Raw genomic sequence first — 21,669 nt, 5'->3', positions numbered from 1 at the left:
GAAATATCCAGAGGATCCAGTAAGAAATTTTGCAGGTAAAAAATAGTATTGTGTGACCTCTCAGTCCCACATAGTTTTACTTGAACTGCTTTAAAACTATGTGTGGTAATGGAATAGTCCGGCCAAAGCTGAATTGAAAACAGCTACTTGTTTGGCCTTCAGGATAAAAACCTAGTGCTTTCCCATACAAATTCCAGATCTGTTGGATGTTGTTGTCTAAAGTTTGGCATGAAGTTCAGTACTGATAAAACAACTAGGAATAAATGAAGAGTCCATGTTGATAATGAGCACATAGGGAGTGTTGTCCTAGGGTAGTTTTTTTAATTTTTGTTTTGTTTCACTTTTTACAATTTTGTGACCACTGTGGTTGTTGAAAGGAGTAGCTTGCTGGGCATACTGGATTTTTCCCTTTGGGTTGAGTGACTAAAATCCTATGTAGGATGAAATATTAAGCCAAAGAGGGAAAAGCAGATAATTAATCCTGGTGAGAAATATGCTCAAAGTTGGCAATAACGACTGTACTTTCAGTAATACCAAACCTTTTTTAAAATAACAAAAACATGAGACAGGCAACAAAAAATCAATCCTACTCTTATTTTCATCATCCTTTACATGGCCATTAGCAAGTTCTGAAGCTATAATCTGCATTTTCCTGTTCAGTTCATTTATGTAAATGTCTTCACTTCACAAAGAGGAAAGAATGCCCACTGGCAGCAGATTACACAGGCCTTTGTACCATGGTGCAGGAGCTCCAGAACTCTTGGTTTCTCCTTCTGGCTGGCATCAGGCTGCATCTGGCAGTCACAGACAGCAGAGATCAGTGGAAGTGCCAATACATGGGCTGTCTGTGGAGGTTACCTCAGTCCTGCTGGATCCAAAAGCTTCTAACAGCATTCCTAGGGCCAGATAGTTTATCATGGGAGCCGTGGTACAACTCTGTGCATGGAATCAAGAAGCCTCTGGGTGTCTTGGGACCTCTCTGCAGTGGAAAAGCAGAGATGCTGAAATGGGTCTGCACAGCCTGGGCCAGGAGCCAGAAAGGCTGGGAAGGCTTGGGCAGATTGCCTGGCTCGGGTGTGATGCTGTGGGGACTTGAGTGCCAGACCTAAGTTGGAAGCAGGGCATGAGGGACGTGTTTTCCCTGAGGAGGTGTCAAGGAAGGACTCTGCAGAGCACATTGTGGATCTCAGTCCCATGGAGACTCTGGCAGTAGCAGCCTGGCAAATCTTGTGGAAGCAATGGAATTGAATTGGTGGCCAGTGGTACTCCATGATCTGTTGATAGTGGGGAATCTCTTTTTAGGCAGGCTCTATAGTGGCATCAGAAATCAGCCAATGTTTCCTAAAGAAGATAAATTCTGGAATTTGTTTTTTTAAGGCCCAAAAGTTCTTAAAGAGAACACTGGAAAATAATAGCACTGATATGTTATATAAACCAAGTACTAAAAATATATTCAATATGGTACTGATGTATCAACTGAATAAACCTAGAGCTGAAACAAAAGGTATTTACCTCTGACAATTTCTATGAAATATACCCACTTAAAAAAACCACTGCTATTCTGACTGACCTGTCTGTGTTGATGAAAACCATCATCATCTAAAGGCTTTTAAAACTTTCTGGTCATTTTTCTTTGTGCTCTTCTTATTGGCAGGTCAGTGGGTTATCAAACTGTTCCTCATCGATTCCAGAAGATTAATTGCAGCAATGCCCAAGTCTCATTTGTAATGATGGTGGACTGGTACTCTTCAGTTTCTTGTAGCTATTGATAACAGGAAGGCTCAAGGGGACAGGAGTGACACTGTGAATCATATCAACTTTGTGATTCTGTTCCAGTGCAGTAGAAGGAGCTGCCCCAGGCTGTGCTGCTGCCTCCTGGCCAGCCAGTGATGGCTTTAGGAGAATGGCACAACTCTGGTTATGACATTGCTGTCAATCACAAATATGATGCTTTGCAGATACTGGTAGAAAGGAAATTTAATGTAGATAAATCCAATATCAGGGATTTGTATGCAGTAACAGAGTAAAACAATTTTCAAGGACAGATTTTAAGTATTTGTTATCATTTTCTGGAAATAGACTGAGTTCCGTTGATCACTCTGCTGAACAAGATTTAGAACAAAATCACACTTCCAGTTTCAGATACATGGCTTATAATTAACTTGTTCTGAAGAGTGGACAATCCAGTTTGATGGCTCTACACTGCAGAGAAGCTGCTTGGCAGTGTGATTGTGCCCGTCTTCTTTCCTATAATGGATCCCTAATTGTCCAGATGAAGGATGTCCTCTTAGTCTCTCATCAGGTGTTTGAATTGTCTAAAAACTACACTTGCATTATGAGACTATTGCAGAGGTTTTATACTGGTTATATATAAATTGAGAGTGTTCTACCATCTTTTTATTGAATATAAACCTGTTTTTAAGATTTATTTTCCTGTGCTAGTGTTCAGGTCTCAATTTCCCCTCTATAAAGATAGGGCAACCTCAGTGGATTTACAGAATACTTTTGGAATTACATGTGTGAATAGGGACAAAAATCCTAATGTACATATAAATAATTCACTTGTTGATTCAGTGCTTATAACCCAGCCACTAATATTGCCCTCCATAACAGTGGTCTGTGAGGTCTGGTTTTACATAACCAAGTCTCAGGGAAGCACTGTTTTGTGTCACTATGGAAATGGCTTCTGGTTTGAGGCATTTAGGCACCTTTGTTTAGTGTCTGGTTCAGAGCACCACCACATGCAGAAACACAGGGCCCTCGCCTCCTTTGCTGAGCTGGGGAGAGAAATTCTGAGGCTGACATGAGAAAAGCAGGCAGAATCAGCTCATTCGAAATGAAGCTTGTTTGGAGAGAAAGAAATTGCAGAATTTGCAAGAAGTCAGGAACTGAGACAGGAGGTGCCTCTGACCTGTCAGTGAGCATGTGCACATGTTAGTTTAGCATGACTGCCTGTTTTAGTATGCAGCTGGCAGAATAGAAACCACTGTGTGCTCCAGAACAGCAGCACTGGCTCCTCTTAACACGTGACTCTCATTTTTATCAGAGTGTTTTGTCCAATGCGTGAGATTTTGTCAGTGCTGGTTTTTTTTCTGTGCAGCATAGGTGAGTCTTTGTGACATTGGTGAGACCCCCAGCTTTGCAGCAAGCAGAACGCTGAGCCTGCTGTTGCCTCCTCTGGAGTAATGCCAAGGCTCAGTTCAGAAGTGCACGGTGTAAAAGGGTGGCTGTGGCTTGTCAGCAGCAGGGAATGGGATGTGCAGCCTTCATGTTAAATGTGTCAGCTGAAGCAAATGCACCATGGGGTGGAATGAAGGGTGCTCTTGCTTGGAGAGAGGAGAGATGGCTGCAAGCACTGGGGTTTGGCCTCTGGCTCCTGGTTATTTTGAAAATGGCCAAGATTTATATTGACAACCAGAGCTTGGAGTGGTCAATGCCCACATATCAAAACTGAGAGCAGGAAAGACTGGAAACCTGCAGTGCTCCACGGTGGGGAAGGGTCTGGTACCATCTGAGTCTTATTTTCTGTTGTCTTCTTGGGTTCGTTTTAGGCTTAAAATAGACTCAACTGAAACTTCTTAAAAATCAGAGGTAGGTGTTTGCTCACACCAAAAATGTGGCTCACATAAATACCACCTAGTCAGGAATGCATTCAGACCATTTGTCCTTTGGGAAAAAAAAAAACTTTTCTGACTTGGGGTGTAGAGTTGCTCCTCCCAGTTCCAGGCGCCTTCCCAAAGGATTCAGAGTTTTATCTGTGCCACAGCACAGCCCCTCAGTGCACACTGAGTGATGGGCACTGCTCAGGCTTCACTGCTCTGCAGTGCACTAGGACAGCCAGGAGAGAAGCAGCTCCATAGGGCTGTGCAGCCACGCTGAAATGCCATCATCCCTCCCAAGTGTGCTCCCCCTTGGCGTGGGGAATTGGGTCAGTAGGTCATTTAACCATTCAAATTTAGCTTTCTAATAGGTGCATGTAAATGTGGGACAGAAAGAAAAAAAAGAGATATTTCAGAGCACAGAGCAGAATCTGATTTGTGTGCTAACATCGGGATGTGAAAAAAAGGAGATTATTTTGGGATGAGAATGCTGGCAGGAATGGGACTTGCTGTTTGGATCTGCTGGACATGCCTCCAGGTGGGGTTTGGCACAGGGACACCAGGCAGAGAGAGATCAAATGACAACTCAAAGAGAATTTCTCTGATCTTTGTTTTTGTCTCATGTTATGGCCAGTCTTATCCTTTGGGGGATGACTTGGGAGTTTTGAAGGGGATTGGATAGGGAGAGGAAGGACTCAGCAACACTAAATAAAGAATACACTAGAAAGCTGTCAGGACTTTTTTAATAGTAAAAAATATGGTAGATGTTGACTATAGGGGTAATATCTCATATGCCTGCAATATTCATGGATATCTACTACTTGCCAGCAATCAGTATGTTTTATAGCATGAAAATTTCTGGTGGGAACGCCTCTGTACCAGATCTCTCACTGTAAGTCATTATTAAGATATATTTGTCTCAGAGCATGTGTGGCCCCCTAATAAGAGCCAGAAATAAAATCATGATATCTTTCTAAATCTTTGTTTTGCTTATGGATAAGCTGAATTGAATTTCATTCACACAGTAGAACACATTTTTATAGTGCACTCCATATGAGTGCTTTCTGGCCAACATAAAAAATGTTAGTTCCTGTCTGGAACTTTTCTAAAGTATAGGAATAAGTCTGGTATTAAATAAATAAAATGGTCTGTTACTTCTAGGGTAGTGAAACCTCTTTCCATTTTTCTTCAATATAATTATGTAATACTTCCTATGTGTTACAGGAGATTTTAATATTTTGAAGTTTTAGGGAAGACAAAGCCTTTAGTCCATCCTGCTTTGGTAGCACCCCTGAAGAACTAATTCGATGGGTAAGCCATACAGACAGTTCACATGTCAGGGAAGTAATGGTAGTGAAAAATTGATTTACAAATCTAATAAGATTCAGAGAATGGTTTCTACTCATTTGAAGCAAGTTCCAATGTGTAAACCATGACAGAGAGATGAATTGATGTTGACAGTGAAGAGATTCTGAACCCAGAGGGACCATCTTGCTGACCTGCTTCTAAAGATGCTCAGCTAGAACAAGGAGGTGAAGTAAAAAGTTACTTCAACTTTAATTGAAGCTGGGGGAGATTTTATTATTGTAGATAGGAGAGGGGCATTCTCCATGCAATTATCTGAGGTCCAGAGAGCAGGGAACCGGGGATGGATGTTATCTGAGTGGTGGCCAGGTGATGTGTTACCATTCTATAGACACATTATGTTGAGAAACCTCATTTTGCCAAATGAAAATACCCAAATTGTGAACAGAAGTGTGGGTGTTGTATTCTAATTTTGTGTTTGTTTCTGGTAGGCAATGTACTGAAGCATGAGGTTTATTCTGGAAAGAAATTAATTTTTTTTTAAGTGATGAATTTTTAAGTGATTTTTTGCTATAAGTTAAATTTAACAGGGCAAATTGGAGGGACCCAGGAGAACACCAAGGGGCTCCCTGCTTCCCTTTGAGTTTTGAGGGAATGGAGACAGTGCTAGGAGATGGCACCACAAAATGTGATGCCCTCACTGAGAGCATTTCCTGCACCACTCCCACCTGGGAGCTGATGCAGTGCAGCATGTCAGGGAGGAAACCTGTATTTCAAAGGAGCAGCAGCAAAAATTTAATTAAATCTCTGCATCCTTTCTCAGGTAGATGCAGTGCACTGACCGTGCTAAAATGATGTAGCGTATCTTCCTCTGTGTTTTTTTCTGCCAACAATCAGTTTGCTTGTCAGAGATGGCCTTTCATTTATGGCAAAAAAAAAAAAGATTTTGCTGCAAATCTGCAGGTCCTGTGATGCATTAGTGGAACACTTACCTTTTTGCAGCAGGTGTGTTGCATTTTTGTCATCTATTACCAGACAAAAAACAATGATTTTTATGTGATGTATATGCAGCACTGTGTTGTGCTCCAGATTGGTGGTCTCAATATTCAGCTGTGTAGGAATCCTCAAGCTGAAAGATCAGGAGAATGTGCGTCAAAGTTTTTCTAAATTTTCTTCTGTCAAACATGATCTCATTCTCTGAACAGTCCCATGCCCCTCCAAATGGGCTTCAGGAAAGGTGTAATAACCTATCTTCACATTAATGGAAATAAGAGCATAGCTGAGTCAGGGTAGTGGTTGTGGAAGAAATGGAGTGGAAATGCTTTGCTGTTCTGTTTAAAGTAGGTTTCATAAAAATATAGCCACAGAATTCACATTCGCACAAGTTTATTTTTGCTTTTGTTTTTAAGGCAACCATAATGCCAGTTGCATTTGGTGCTGGCTGTTCCCAGTGCTGCTGACAGTCCAAAGCCTTTTATTACTGTTGTTGCTGTGTCTTTGAAATGTCCAAATCATGAGCATGGTATTAAACCCAGAATGCCTAGAGTTATTTCAATTCCAGACACCTACCACACTTGATAAAACTGTCATGATTGCACTCAGGAAAGATGTGATTTGAGCTTTTGGGACAGAAAACAATACCGTGCCCTCCTGGATTGCTGCTCACCCTGGAGCTTCTCTATGTTTATTTCTCCACCTGCGTTCCCTTTTGCCCCTATCATAAAGAACTTGTGGCACTTTGCTGTGAACCACCTGGGTTTTTTGATGATATTAATCATTTAAGAAGCTTTCAAAAGGAGCTGCATTTCACTCCTGACAGTCTGCCTTCTTGTGCTCCCTTGTCATTTCCACAAAAGAAAATGCTTTCCTCATTTTTGCTGAATTTCAAAGGCTCAGTTACTATTCAGTCACTTGAGCAGCTCTCAGTTACACACTCTGCAACTTACTCAATTATGAAATTGGGCAGTGATAATTCTGTTGTAGTGGTACACTCCCTGTGCTGGATAACACCAAGCAGTATGAGTTTGATTTCACGTTTGGCACCACAGTTACTGTTTGGTTGTCTTCACTGTCCTTTCCTTGCTGCTGCTCACTTTCACATTCCTGTTCCTTGTACAAGGGTGTTCCCAAATTAAAGGGCCAAGCTATTTTCATGTCTACTACCAAGGACAGAATACTAGGATAAAACCTAGCCAATAATAATCAATTTCAGATATCTTCCTTAACTGTTACAGATACTTGTAAAGACCATAAAATATTGGAACTGCAGTATTTCATAATTTCATTTTAATATTTACCAGAAGACCAGTAAGGTGGCAGAAAATGAAAACTGAAATATCTTTATAAGCATGAAATGAGCCTACATGTAATTTGCTTTCCCAGCTGTCCACCTCTCTTGGTCTCAGGATGACACTGAAGATGGCTGAGAAGTGGAGATTTTGCCAAGCAAGCTTTTGTTCTTTTGTACTTGTACTATGTAAACACAGACATAATTCCATGTGTCTTTAGATACTTACTAATATTGGACGAGATGTGTGATTTTAAATGTAATTTAAAACATTGTTTCACTATACATTTCACTGGCATTTCATTGAATAATGGTTGTGATCACACTGGAATTAATTAGCATGATTGTGGTAATGGGAGTGTTTTCTACTTGACATATGAGTGCACTACTGATTGAGATGAACAATTGGTGGGATGAAATACACCATAGCCAACAATTGTTTTTAATCTAAAGCAAGCACTCAATATGAAATAGTACAAAGAGGAATTCTTTTAGCTAATGTATTCCCAACTATTAATTATAATCTTGCCTATTTATTTGTTTGAAAGTATGAGGTAGCTTTTAATCAATTTGTCTGGCATTTCAGCAGTTGATGTAATGTGTAAGTGTCACTCTTTTAAATTCAAATAATAAATTCATCTTGGTTTGTATGTGAACCCTGAGGGAAAATAATAAATAAAAGTAACAATACACAGAAAAATATCTGGTTCTTCACAATGGTCAGTGAGATTCTGGGTTGTATCCACCTTGTCATTCCTGGGAATATTTAATATCTAATAAATACTGAAAAATGCTATACATTTGTATTTAAAACATATATATACACAATATATTATACAATTTGTTGAAATAATGGAATTACTGGAGGTGTAAAGTAGTCATTAGTATCAGCATGACACTAATACCAGGAGAACTGATGTGAAATTATGACGAGAAAAACTAAAGATGAACTGCCATGTTTAAGGGAAGAACAGTCTGAAGAAGTAGGTGCTGATGGAAATTTCATTAGCCTAGATGTTTTTTTAAAAGGTCTGAAGAAGTTTCCATTCTAGTTTATAGTGGGGAACAATCCTGTACTGACAGAATGAGTGGCTGCATTACCTCAGAGAGATATTCTGCCTGTAACTTCTGTAACTGTAATTCCTGGTAAGTCTGTTTTGAATTAGAATCACAGAGCACAAGTAAGAATATAAGTCTTGATTTGATTATGTGCAATTCAAACGGAATAAAATCACAACTTATATTAGATCATCATATGCACTTAGCCTTTGCCCTTCTTAAGGGAGGAGGAATTTTGACAAAGATGGATGCTTCCTTAAACCCCAGATTTATTTATGAAAGAAATGTTTCATTGTGGTCACTTATTTTAGTTTTAGAATATCAAGTTACTAAAGATATAATTCTTCACAAAGGCCTGACTGTGAGATCACTTAACCTCAACAAATACTGGAGTTAATTTTAATGAAGTAGCTTGAGCAAAGAATCTGATAGCAGTAACTGAGCTTTATAATTAAGGATAACAATAGTTTATAAGGCTTGACAAGAACTGCAGAATCAGCTCTCTAATTATAGTTTTGCCCACGTGAACCGTGCTGCAGTTTCTTTGGGCAGGAGTTCTATGTACAGAACAGGTACCAGTTCTCCAGAGTTCTATTTTTAGCCCTTTGCCATTTTTTCCCTCCTATGATCTTGGGGAGATGGTTAGAAGGCTGACCCAGTTCTCCCTGAAGTCAGTAAAATCGTTTTTACTGTTTTCAGTAAGAGATGGATCAGGCTTTGAACTTTGTCTTGACATCCCAGCTTCCCAGCAGGAGTGCTGATACAGACATTTCCTTTTTGGTACTGGAGAGTCGAGTCACGACTCTAAAGAGCATAAAGGACATATCACATCAGAGAAAGCCTAATAAGTCTCCTAAACATCAGCCTGCAGGCATAATGAGGGATTCACATCACCTGTCTTTAGTCAAGAATGTCAGGTCTAAGTTAGTCGCCTTCTCTCTCCTGTTGGTAATTTCTGGACTCCAGAGATGCCTTCTCTTCCATGCCTTTTTCATGGTGAAACACAGGTATCAAAGCTCTCTGAATCAATACAAGGAACCTTTGCCTGGAAGTCCTTGCAGAGCTCCAGAACTTGGTCAATACAGACTAGTGCTACCTCATTCCCCTTACCTCAACACCTGCTTGGGAAGTGAAGTCTGGGGTATGTAATTTGTGTTTGATGTGATCACATACCTAACCATGAAAATCCCTCAAATAAAATAAACAGCTGGAAAATAGTGTACAGAATCAGATTGTTCTGGAAAAAAACAGTTGTCCAGATTAAGGGCATGAACTCTGCCCTGGACTATCACTAGACACAGCTATTTTCAATGTAATCAGCCTAAAAACATGCAGCAATAAACTACTTATGTGTGCAGTTCTAAGCACTAGATAAAAACTACATGGAGTAATTTTCTGTAAAAGCACATGAGCCAAAACCAAAATGCTGTGCTAAATTGATTGATACCTTAAAAATGTGAGGAAGTTCACAAAGATAGATAGATAGATAGATAGATAGATAGATAGATAGATAGATAGATAGATAGATAGATGGATGATAGATTTCCTTGTGTCTGTAAGTTTCATGATTGAAATAGGTCATTATGCAAAGATTGGTCTACAAAGATTATTAAGAGATATAAGGTGGAAGTTGTTTTTATGCATGAAATGATGCAGAAGTGTAGAATGCCAGTTAGCAGTTCATGGAGAATTTCAAGGGTTTGCACATGACAGTTCTCTCATGGGTTAAGACAATGTTAAGAAAAATGCCACACAACCCTAAAACTTCAGAAAGCATATAATTTTATAACTCATGGATTATTTTTTTTTCTGCCAGATCTCAAAAGGGCTGGGAATCTGAGCTAACCTCTTCTGGATTAGGATGGTGGGACAAGGAGGCATTTCATGCTTTTCTTCATTGTAGAACTTAATTCCCTCTTGGATTCCCACCCTGCCTTACCCAGGGTTATGTCACCCCAAAAAAAGTATAAAGTGCTTCAAACAAATAATAAAATAAGGGTCTGTACCCCAAAGAGCTTACTAGCAAGAGAGCAAGCTCAGGATGAAAATGTAGAGAGCAGGGAAGCAGTGCAGCATTATAGCACCAACCAGAATGAAGCTCACAGCTTCAACAGCACTTTGATTCAATGCTTGTAGAGAAATAGATGTACATGAAAATATTTTATATGTGTAACAACATCTGGTATGATTTATGTGCACTTTAAGCAAACAAACAGAAGAGAAGCAGGGCAAGCCCTCAGCAAATGAGTAACCTCTGGCTTGTTTGGCCTGTGCTGTGAGTACATCTCGACAGCTGACGAGGGAGGACAGTCCTTTCATGAGCACATCAAGCCCAGGAGTTCAAGGCAAGGGTGGGTAACTCCCAAATGTGCCTGCTTATCTGAACTGTATCTAAATCTCTTAAATCTGCAGCAGTGAGCTGGAAATCTCTCAGCACCAGGCCTTCCTTCTAGAATGGCAGGAATATAAGCATTAGTTGTTTTTCCTATCATGAACTGCACCTGTTTTTAAAATCCAGACACTAACCTGTGACCTCAGTGGACAAATATAGAAAAAGAGGTGAAGAAAAATGTCTCCATACTCAAAATGTGCTGTGTTCAAGCCTTTTATGTGTGACACATTTATGCAAGCACATCCCAAATTAGGTATGTATTTTTCAGGGAACCATCCCTGTGTGCTGACAGTGCCTGTCACAGCCCAGGGAAAACACTTTGTGGCTGCTTCCACACACCATCAAATTCCCTGCAGAAAATCCCCTTTGCCTTTGGAGAACCTTGTGCAATGCAAAGGGGCTGCTATGTATTTTTTTTTTTTTTTTGCCTGTGCAGTGAGACCAGAGCCTCTGTTGAGGCCAGTCTGAATTCTTTCTCCCCCAAAGCCTAGGGTCCAGCCTACATGCTTTTCACCAGTGTATTTACATCTGGTCATCGTGCCTGTGAACTCGTCTCCTCCACAGGTAACTCGACATAGCACATGTTGGAGTCAGTAAACTCTGTGGCTTTCAGCAGAGATGGACCTAAATGCCTTAGGGACAAATGCAGCAAATCTGTGTCCATACTGTATTTCAACTAAACTTTATTGTGTCCCAAATCTGTGCCACAAGGAGAGAGGGAAGGCATTTACAAGTACACTAAATAATACATATAAAAGCAGGAACAGTCTTCTGCTCAGGGAGCTGGACTGGTGTGTGAGTTGTTGTAGTGGTAATGTGTGAAGAACACTGGATTGGACTAGACTTTGAAAAATTGTGCTAGCTTTGGCATCTGCTCCAAATACTATTGGAAGAGGATCATTCAGAAAGGATACTGTTAAATGAAACTGGATCTGATTCAGATCACATTAAATGGAACATTTTTTACAAACTCTCAGCTAAAGAGGTTTCCAAAAAATGATTTTTAAAACATAAAATTTTGCTGCTGTTAACAGCCTAACTATTATAGCAGTAGCTTGAAAGTGAGGGAATAAAAATTTACTATATGTAACAAAACTGTCTCAAGTATGTTCTTCACAGTCCAAAAGGAGAAATGCAAATATCGGATATTTATAGTCAGCCCTCAGAAACTGGGAAAATGAACAGTGAATGAGATGTTTTCTTTTTGCTTTTTTATAACTGGAAATATGTTCCCCCATTAAACTTGGAGGTCAGTGCTCCATCTCTGTATTGAACATTTTCTCAAAAAACAACTGTTGACTGCAGCAGGATATTAACTAAGTAGGAACAACATGGTATGATCCATGGCTTTTATTTTTGACAGTGTTCATGTAATGCTCAGAAATGTGTGTGTGTCCACAGTGTTAGAGGTATTTTGTATATATGCATCAAGTTAATGCATTTTTAAACTGAGGAGGATTTTGACAGGGAAGGTGCTACAATTCTACTGTTGAAGCAGAGGTTAAAAATCCCAGTGAGAGCAGTATCAAGCTGATTCCAAGCAGTTCCAAAGATCTAGCCCAGTAATGGAAACACCCTGAAGCTGATATCTTTGTCTCTCCTTATTTTTGTTAAGTATTGAATACCAAAGAGCTATTGGATTCATCTTGAGTGAAAAATGACAGAAAGGGCTGGCTCTGTTTAGTTTGCCTAAACATAGCTGACTAAGGCATAGCTCCATGGTTCTGGAGAAGATGGCTGCACTCACTTTCCATTTCTCCTGTTATTCATGAGACTCTCTGGTGTATTAGTTGAGTGGTGTTTTCCAGAGATGTGAAAAAGAGAGAGAATGGATGGGCAGGTAGCTTGAAACCTGAGGTAAACTGGATGGAGTTCCCCTCTCTTACTTGACAGTCTGGTATGTCTTGGGTACATTAATTTGCTTCTGGGTTCTTCAGTTCTGTCTGTGAAGTAGGAGTCCTACACCTCATACTATAAAGGCCGTGGCCGTGGGGTAAATCTGTTCAGGATAATGCAGCATTCAAATGTTTGTATAATGCAGGGCAGGTATGTGCCCTGGGCAAACTGGAACTGAGCATTACATACTGGCAGCTGTAAGCAAATCACATGGACTCACTCCATCTGGAAATATGATGCAGAACAGACAGTAGACAAGAGGAAAAAACGTAGAAGGAGCTTGAAGATATGGTCTAGCTCACAAAAGCCAGTGAGAGGCAAATATTTCTTGGGGCTGAGACATCTCTGGTTAACGTGATTACACGCTGTAATGTGAGAGCAGTCGGGAGGCCATTGCAGCGAGCTGGTGGCTGCGTGTCTGGTGAGGCACTGTAGCCTTCTGAGCTGGTGAGTCCCATTTGCTTCATGCCATTATCTTTGAGAAATTGCAGGGAACTTGGAAATAAACATATGGGAAGTCCTATTGCTGTGCCTGGCAGGATTGGGTTGAGGTGGTGTGTTTCAAATAAGAAATCATTTCATGTGTACTCAGGCATTAGTCTATGTGGCTTTATACATTCTCCTTTCACAGATGGCAATGCCACTAGGAAATATTGTTATTGTTTTAAAACTCTGGTAATCACTTGCTTTCATGCCTTAAGGATAAACAGCCTCTTTCAGGGGTTTACTTGCCACAGTGTATTACTCATACTGTGTTTCTTGCTTTGTTTGCTGGTAGAATACGTACACCAATGCAGACAAGCTCTTGGAGGCTGCAGAGCAGTTGGCTCAGACTGGGGAATGTGACCCTGAAGAGATCTATAAAGCAGCTCGGCATCTGGAAGTTCGGATTCAGGACTTTGTCCGGAGGGTGGAACAGAGGAAACTTCTCTTGGACATGTCAGTCTCCTTCCATACCCACACCAAAGAGGTAAGAGGTGCACGAGGGAATTTTGCTGTGTATTGTAGAGTGCTGCAAGAGGCTGTCTGAAAACTTAGATAACAGAGAAAAAGGATTTTCACCACGCAGGGCTTATATTATCTGATTCATTTCATGCATATGAGTAAATGTTGTAAAGAGGAGATAAAATGTGAATGAAACATATGAATGTTACAGTACACTAAAATATAGCGCCACCATCTCGAGTGGTGCTTAATCACAATTAGAATGTATTGTTAGAAAGCAAGAATTCTCTTCTAAGAACATGAATTGATATTAACACTTTAAGTATAAACATGCTAGCAGCGTGATCCTGTGAGGATTCAATTTAAACATACTGTTAATTAATGTATCCAATATCATTATGTGTTACTAGAAATCTTACATTGTTTAATGAGGTAGACTTGACTTTTCAAAACCACTGTAAAAGAAAAAAACAGCCACACACTGATACAGTGAATCAGTGAGGACTTGAATAAATGCTGTTTTGTGTAATTGAAAAATATCCAGAGATAAGGCCCACTTGCCAGAGGAGATGCAGGGGACAGGACATCAAATGGGAGGCCACTGGGGATGTAATTAAAGCATACTTCACATTTTCTGCAGTCCAAAGGCCATTCAGTGGTGAGTGACTTTTAAAGATAGGGCTTCTGCAGAGAGAGGTGGAATTAGTCAGGATGGATGTTTTCATGCTCTGCAGCATCTGTTTGTGAAAGCACACTTGATCAGGAAGATACTCGGAGAAGCTGAAAGCTTTGCCTCTGCTTCTTGATTTACATGTTACAAACAAGTTGCATGTGTCAGGCTTCAGTGTGTTGGGGAGCCCCTGAAGTAGAAGGTACATGCACACATTTATTTATATTTGTATGGAAGATGGAGTTTACAGTTATAGTTGTTGGTACGTGAAGGTTTTTCTTTTACATCCTGCTTCTGCAATATATTAAAATATAGTTAACTTTCAGCTTGTGGATAATGCTGTTGTTCCCAGAGTTGCTAGAACACTTGCAGCTATGTTGGTTTGCCACTGGGGAAACTTAATTGGTTATTTCCTCTGTAAAAATTATTTCATAACGGTTTCCTGCTGTGATTATCCTTGATTCACCTATGCAGGTGATGACTAGTAAAAAAAAGATAGTTACTGGTATTGGGTAGCCTAATTTGGCTTTGGGAAATAAAACCTCCCTGTATGAAACTCCTGTTCTTCAATAAGAAGGGAGTCTGCATGCTCTACACACCTGGTTTTAATGAGCTCTGTTTTGGTGAATAAAAATGCAGATGTATTAAAAATTAACATTTTTTAAAAATAGTTTTAAAAAACAGTCTTCTGTGCTAGCATCAATGCTGCTCTCTAGATGTTAAGAGTAAATGCTAAGTATTTGCCTCATTAATGCTTTTCTGTGAGACAGACTGATTCCGTGATGCCTTTTTGGAAAGTTCAGTAATTAATTAATGTCATTTTTAAGGCAATCCAGAGTGGACAGACTCTGGGTGCCTCTCTCCTATAAAAGTCCCTTCCAACTCAAACTATTCTATGGTTCTGTGACTCTCTCTCCAGAGGGACAGTCAAGAGAGCTGTAGCATTGCTGGGACAACAGCAAAGTCAGGGTGGACACAGAAACCCATGTCCTTCATAAAGAATGACAGCCATTGGGTTGGGTTAATAAAGTTGTTCAGTCTCCACAAGTTCTCCAAAGTCTGAGAATGCCCAGGAGCTCTGCAAGAGGAAGTTTTCATTTATTTAATTCCCTGTGTTAATTCACTCCTGTAGAGGCCAAACAGTGATTTTCTGCAGGTTCAGTGATTTTCACTGTGTACCGCCACCTGACTTCTTCAGTGACATGTTTCTACACTGATGAAACCCACACAACTCAGTATCTTGGGGTTTTTTGCCAAAACTATTAATTGAGGAAGTTGCTGCAGAGAGGATTCAATTCCAAGATTTGGTGTTTGTCTGCCAGCTGTTGGAATCCCCACAGGCACAGTGAATTAACAAAAGACTGCCTGGGGGGAATTGGTGTAAAGGGCAAAGAGTTACAACAGGAGAGCCTTAGCATGTGTTTATATCTGCATTTACCTTTTTATGCTGTAGATTGGCTTGGGTAGAAATGAGTCATTGGTTGGCTTTGCTTGGCCCTTGTATTGTAAAATGGCAAGTTAACCAATGTAATTGCCATTCTTCAATATTAACAATAAAACAAGTAAATTTAAATAATAACAGATCAATTTAAATCACAGGAGATGTCAAGGCAAAGAATCCTTTTGCTGCAGCAGCAAAAAAATAGTGGGAGACCTGAGGTCCATTCCTGGTGTTTACCAGGAGCCATTCCAGTCCTGTGCTGACACAGCCATCCCTTGTCCTCCTACTGCCATGCTGGGCCTGGGGCTGGACTTGCTATGACCATCCAAACCCATCCCCTGGGAGTGTCTTGGAGTGAGGAGAAGCAGTTTGGTTGCATGTTAACCTCTTTAACACGTGGCATATTTTGCATTATTCTAGAAGACGTTATCACTTACTTAATAATACCCATCATTATTAACTTCATCCTTTGTAGTTCTTAAAACTGTTCCTTAAACTATGAGCAGCTCTTTTTCTTATGTATTTGGAAATGAAAAAAAGTTCCCTTCATACTTTTTTGGCCCTGATGCAGAAAACTGTGGCCTAGATGCATTTGTCATCTAAGCTTCACAAATTCTCATTATTTCATGTTGTATTAATCTATTGATTAGACACAACTGGTGAAAGGGTAAATTAAGTAGAATGAATTGGTCTTACTGACACTTTTTCTTTTTTTGGAAATATTCTAAAGATCTTCCTGCAATGAACATGTTTCTTCCGACAGTCTTCCTAGCACAGGTGACATGTGAATTTCTGATGTGGTAATTCCCAGGTGTGGATGAGTTAATTGACTGTGAACTTCTCACTCCTTCACCTTTACTCTGCCCACCTCTTCATCTCCACATGCAACTGCTCAGATTCTCACCACCTGAGAAACTTTTAACTGCTCCCACTTTTTTTTCTCTTGTCAAAGAAATATTTCCTTTTGTAGTCAGTCTTCCTGTATTTTCTTCAGGACAATAGGTAGTGTTGAATTAGGGAGTCATTTAAATGTAGATACCCCATGGGTAATGTAAATTCAGAGTGGCTTTTTCTGTACTACAGTAGACTTGAATCACTGCCTATTTCATGTGAAAGCATTAAAAAAGATCCCTTCTGCTAAACACTGACTCATACATTTGAAGGAATATAAAAAAAAGTCAATTAAGCATAACAATAATTTTGATGGGTTTTTTTTTAAGTGACCTTACTGAACAATACATACAATAGGCTGAAATGAGGACTTTTTGGTGTGGTAATAACACTTTAGAGGCATAAATTGGAAGCAGTCCTATAAGTGATTGTTGGGGGCATAACTCTTGAACAATGTAGGTGTCCTATTGCCATGCTTGTAAACAGGATTTTGTTAGTCCTACTGTCCTGTAGCATTCATTATGCTTTTCTAGTTTGCAGTCAATATTTTTGTATCCTTTTGGACCAAGGCATTTCTGATGGTGTAAAACCTGGTACCGTGGGAATCAAATCCAATTATCTGTATGGCAGGATGAAGTTATAAATTATTATCACTGGCATAAATGCATTCAACAGACTCATACCTGAATAATTTCTCTCAGGATTAAGTGTAATTGAATTTAGGTTCTTTCTTCAAATCTGAATCAATTATTTTCAGGATTGTCAGATCTTGCACTTTTATCACAAATCTCATGATAGTTGATGTTTTTCTGTGAACTTTCAGCTTTAGGATCAAATGATGATAGAGTATTCTTAGCTGGCATTTGATTTTGTTTAAAAGAGAATATTTTTTGAGCTTCCTGGAGAAGAGGTTGCAGATGTCATAAAATCACACCCTGAAGACTCAAAACCCTCAAAGACAAAAGAAAAACATCTTGCAATTCATTATCTGAATCTTAATACTTTAGTGTCTCGCAGTTTTATACTTAAGGTTCTGCAGTGTATTTTACATTTCCAAGTATTAAAATGTAGACAGGAAAGAGTGCTGTGACAACTTCTATATCACTAAAAACTTTTAAATCCTCTTGCATAGTTAAGTGATGACTTAGGTTGTGTTACTTGTTATATTGGCTGGTGATTCAGTTGCTAACTTAAGAATGAGAAGGAACTTCACTGAATTTAGAACCATTATAATATATGGGTCTTAACTAAACTATAAAATAGTTCTGCAGTAGTTCTTTGGGGCTTGAAAAGCATGTCTTACCACCTCTATAGATTTCTCATTTTTCAATGGGCCTCAGATTACCAGTTCTGTGTTGAGTCCAGCATGAAAAAATGGAGAGATAGAGAATTGTGTTTTCTGATCTTGTGCCCTGTGCTTTGTTGTTCTTTAGTGTGTCAGAAAGCTCGGGGCAGGCACTTCCATGTGGAACCTCCCATGCCTACCTGGCCCACAGAGTGGGGGTTGAGTATGCTCAGAAAATATTTAATGTTGAGAAAAAAGAACTGCCAGATTCCTAACAGGTTACTATGAACATGGGCAAACTGGAACTTGGCAGAGGTCCTCTGAGTGACCAAATTTGGGTAAATGTTCACATGAATGACATAATGTGTATTCTTGACATCAAGGCTAAGCCCTGCAAAATTTCAAACCCTTGCTTAAAAGCATGGAGGGTCTGGAGCATCTCATTTGAGCAGAAATAAAACTAACACAGGCAAAGTACCTTTTCTGTCCCTTTCTCTCATTCTGGCCCTTTCACCTCAAAATTCATCAAGTTCAGCCTTAGGCAGACACCTGGTATGGAAAGTTTCACTCTGAAAATCTTGTCTGATAAGGCCATGAGAAAGTGAGAGCTAAGACCTGGACCATTAAGTGTATTATAAGCTATATTATTTATGGTCAGTAGATCACCTTGGTCACCCCACAGACATCAGTGGGGTTACTCAGCTGGGAAATGGAGTGGGGCTGCCCTATCAGTCAGGAACAGTAACAGTGTTTTACTGCAGGCACTGCTAACTTAATTTTGCTTGACAAGCAAGACCTGTGAAATTAAACTTTCTCTGCTTGAGTTGAATATTGTGATTAGGAGATTATTTTAGTGTAGATCACTAATTCTGACAGGGCTTGTTCTTCACTTTGAGGCAGAGCTGCTGGGACACAGGGAGCAGAAAGCTCACCAGGCTGAGGTCAGCTGTTCTTGACTCCCATCAGAAGAGCTGACAGGATGTATCAAAGTTAATCACAGAGCAAACATGACAGTGGTTCTGGGATATATCCTGTAATCCTGTCACTCACTGTGAATTGACACAGGAATCAAAGTTAATGTTACTGAACTTAAAAATTTGTTGTTTGACTTTTACTGCTAATATTGACTTTCCTGAGCAATTGAACACTATATAATAAAGATTTGTGATGCAGGGGATATTCAGTTTAGTAACTCCACTTGCTGGCAACTTCTGGAAGTTCTGAAAACTCTTTTTCTCTGAACGTGTGTTTGTGTCTTACATGCTCCTGTCCTGGACAGCACTTTTGTTTCTTTTTTCATATTATGTCCAGATCTAAAAAAAAAAAAAAAAAAAAAAAAGGAAAGCATAAAACATTAAAATGACCCAAACTAGTTTACTGCATGTAAAATATTCACACCAACTCATACCCCAGAATTCCAGAATTTTCAGTGTTAGAACGAAGCATTATGTGTCTTGTTCAAAAGCTAGAAATTTTGTCTGTCACTGGGATAATATTAACAGTTGAAATAGATGCACAACAGCATGCAACATCAAACTCTGAAAATATCTGTCCTCCTCTCACAGCAGAGCTGTGAAACTTTAAACTTTAGTCTTAAGCCTCCTTTTAGTATGACCATGATTTTTGCTGGGATCTGAATCTGTGCGGCGGTAGATGGTGCTAAATGGATGGTTGGACTCAGTGATTTAAAAGGTCTTTTTCAACTTCAGTGATTCTGTAATTATATGATTCTAAGTAAACGCTGTTTTGTTGTGTTTGGTATTTTTAAGAAGTACTCAATTCCTAAATATTCTCCTACTCCTGTCAGAGGTGAATTTTCAGGCAGAAATTAGAGAATGTGATAGAAGTGAGCTGGCAGAAGTGCCCATAGAGTAACGTGTGTGTCCGTTGCCTGGGTGGCAGATTCCTTGGAGAAGGCAGATCACTTGTCTTCTCCAATTATCATTCTGATAATTGTAGATATGGAGAGGGCTCTGCTGGCATAAAATGTGTTATTTTTATGTGAGTATATCAAAGTACACTCTGGGTTATCAGCAATCAATTACCATGAAGCAGCAAAATAAAAGCAAATCCCCCTCCAGCTCCAGAGGGTAGAGTGTGGCCTGGACCAAAATGCCAATATTCACCAGTTGTTAACTTTGGTGGTGTTTTTTGCAGAGCTATATCTTGTCTGTAAAGCTATCTGGGACTGAGGAACCAGGACAGCTGGGGTGGTACAGAATGCCCTTTTTTCCTGTCCATTTGGTGCCCATAAGCAAGATTTTCATGAAGGATTAAGTATCTGGGAAAGAAAAGAGATGTGGTACGCTGGCAGCACATCCTGCTCTTGAGCAGGGGAGTTTGAAGCACAGCCAGGCCACTACTGAATAAAATTCTGCCATCTGTGATGGCAAAAGATTGGTAAAGGAGACAGAATCAAAGTAATGAGAATTAAATGCTTGTAAATGCAGCCACATAAACCAAATGTCAGAGAACTTCTTTCCACTATGTGCTAGCCAAAGGACTCCTGTAGCCTTCATTTGAGTTCATACTTTGTTATCCACATTTTTCAGGCCATTCACCACTATTGTTACACACCAATGGCACCACTCAAATATTTTCCTTGGCTTTTGAGGCCCTTGCATGTGTTCTGCACGTTGGGGAAATGGGTCTCCAGACTGTTTCCTTCATTCTCCAGAAAACAGTGGTTCATGCTGCAGCTAAAAGAGAGTTTTATGAGCATCTTTAAATAGGATGTGCCAACTTTCATAAAACATTTTTTTATGAGACACATTTCCACCCGTTCTAATTTCCTGAAGCTGAGGAAGATGAGCTTCTCCCAGTTCCAGTGCGTGGGCTTCAGTGCTGTGTACAAAGGCAACAGAGTGGGCAGCCTGCAATAATCTGTGTACTGAGTAAATCTTCTCAAAGCCATATAGGTACACTCCTGTAATTCACTCATCACACAAAGGACACGTTCTGTCTTTCACCTGAAGTACATCTGTGCACTGGAGTCTATTTAACTAGTTGAAAATTGTGTCAGTGGAGTGGCTCAAGACAATGGATCCAACCAGACTGATTGGTTAAAGAAAAGTCGTGCAGTTTTTTCAGTCCTTAGCAAGCTTCAGAATGATTCGGAATTGTCACAAATTATTTGTTTTTGCAATTCCCAGGGCATAGTGCACAAAGTTACACAAAAGGCTCAAAGCAGCAGATCAGGGTAAGACTGCGAGTGGCAGATACAGCCAGTCACTGGAAAAAGCACAGAGAGAAGAGGTACTGCAGCTTCCATTTGAGAAGTGATGTTTAGAACCAGTGAACAACATACAGGAGAATGTGAGGGTATCTGCGTTTATTTTAGTAGCTTGCTGCATTTGTAGTGTGGGAAGCTTCCCCTGCACCAAACTGTACTGCATAACACTGCTGTAAAACTGAGTAAATCTTCCAATGTGGGAAGAACTTTTCTAAGCCAGTGTGATCAAGTGCAGAATTTGATTATTCCAGTTACTGAAGTTAATTACAACCAGATTCCTAATTGTAAATCATGTATTAAAATTATACAAGAAGAGGAACATGTTTCTACAATTCATGATGGTGGCAGAAGAAGCATAGAATGTGTACATTTTATTCTTCAGTTATAAATCAATTTTCTCTTCTAGATCAAATAGTCCCTGAATTACATTTACATGACCTTGGACTGGGGATCTACATACTCCTTGATATAAGCCTAGCTACCCAAATCATGTTTCCCTTGAGAGGAGATTATTTTGTGCTATATCAATCTGGTCCACGCAGGACTTGGAAAAAGCATCAGATGTTTAGGCAGTGCAAATCCTTTTGCTATAGGCAAGGTTACTAATTAAAAAGCCTGAGCATACAGAAGCACCAGATGCAGCCCAACCAAGGATAAATGTCAAGAA

At 39.8% G+C, this 21,669-nt stretch overlaps 1 protein-coding gene across 1 annotated transcript in view; it reads left to right on the top strand.

Moving 5' to 3' along the window:
- Positions 1 to 21,669, top strand: part of LOC110468287 (kalirin) — a 405,960-nt gene that overhangs the window by 259,103 nt on the left and 125,188 nt on the right. The window contains exon 11 of the mRNA XM_021526058.3: positions 13,317 to 13,508. Coding sequence (XP_021381733.1) covers positions 13,317 to 13,508 — 192 coding nt within the window. The remainder of the gene's footprint in view (positions 1 to 13,316; positions 13,509 to 21,669) is intronic.

Source organism: Lonchura striata, chromosome 8 (assembly GCF_046129695.1).
Source record: "Lonchura striata isolate bLonStr1 chromosome 8, bLonStr1.mat, whole genome shotgun sequence".
Classification (NCBI taxonomy): Eukaryota; Metazoa; Chordata; class Aves; order Passeriformes; family Estrildidae; genus Lonchura; species Lonchura striata.
This window is presented reverse-complemented; position numbering and strand designations above follow the sequence as displayed.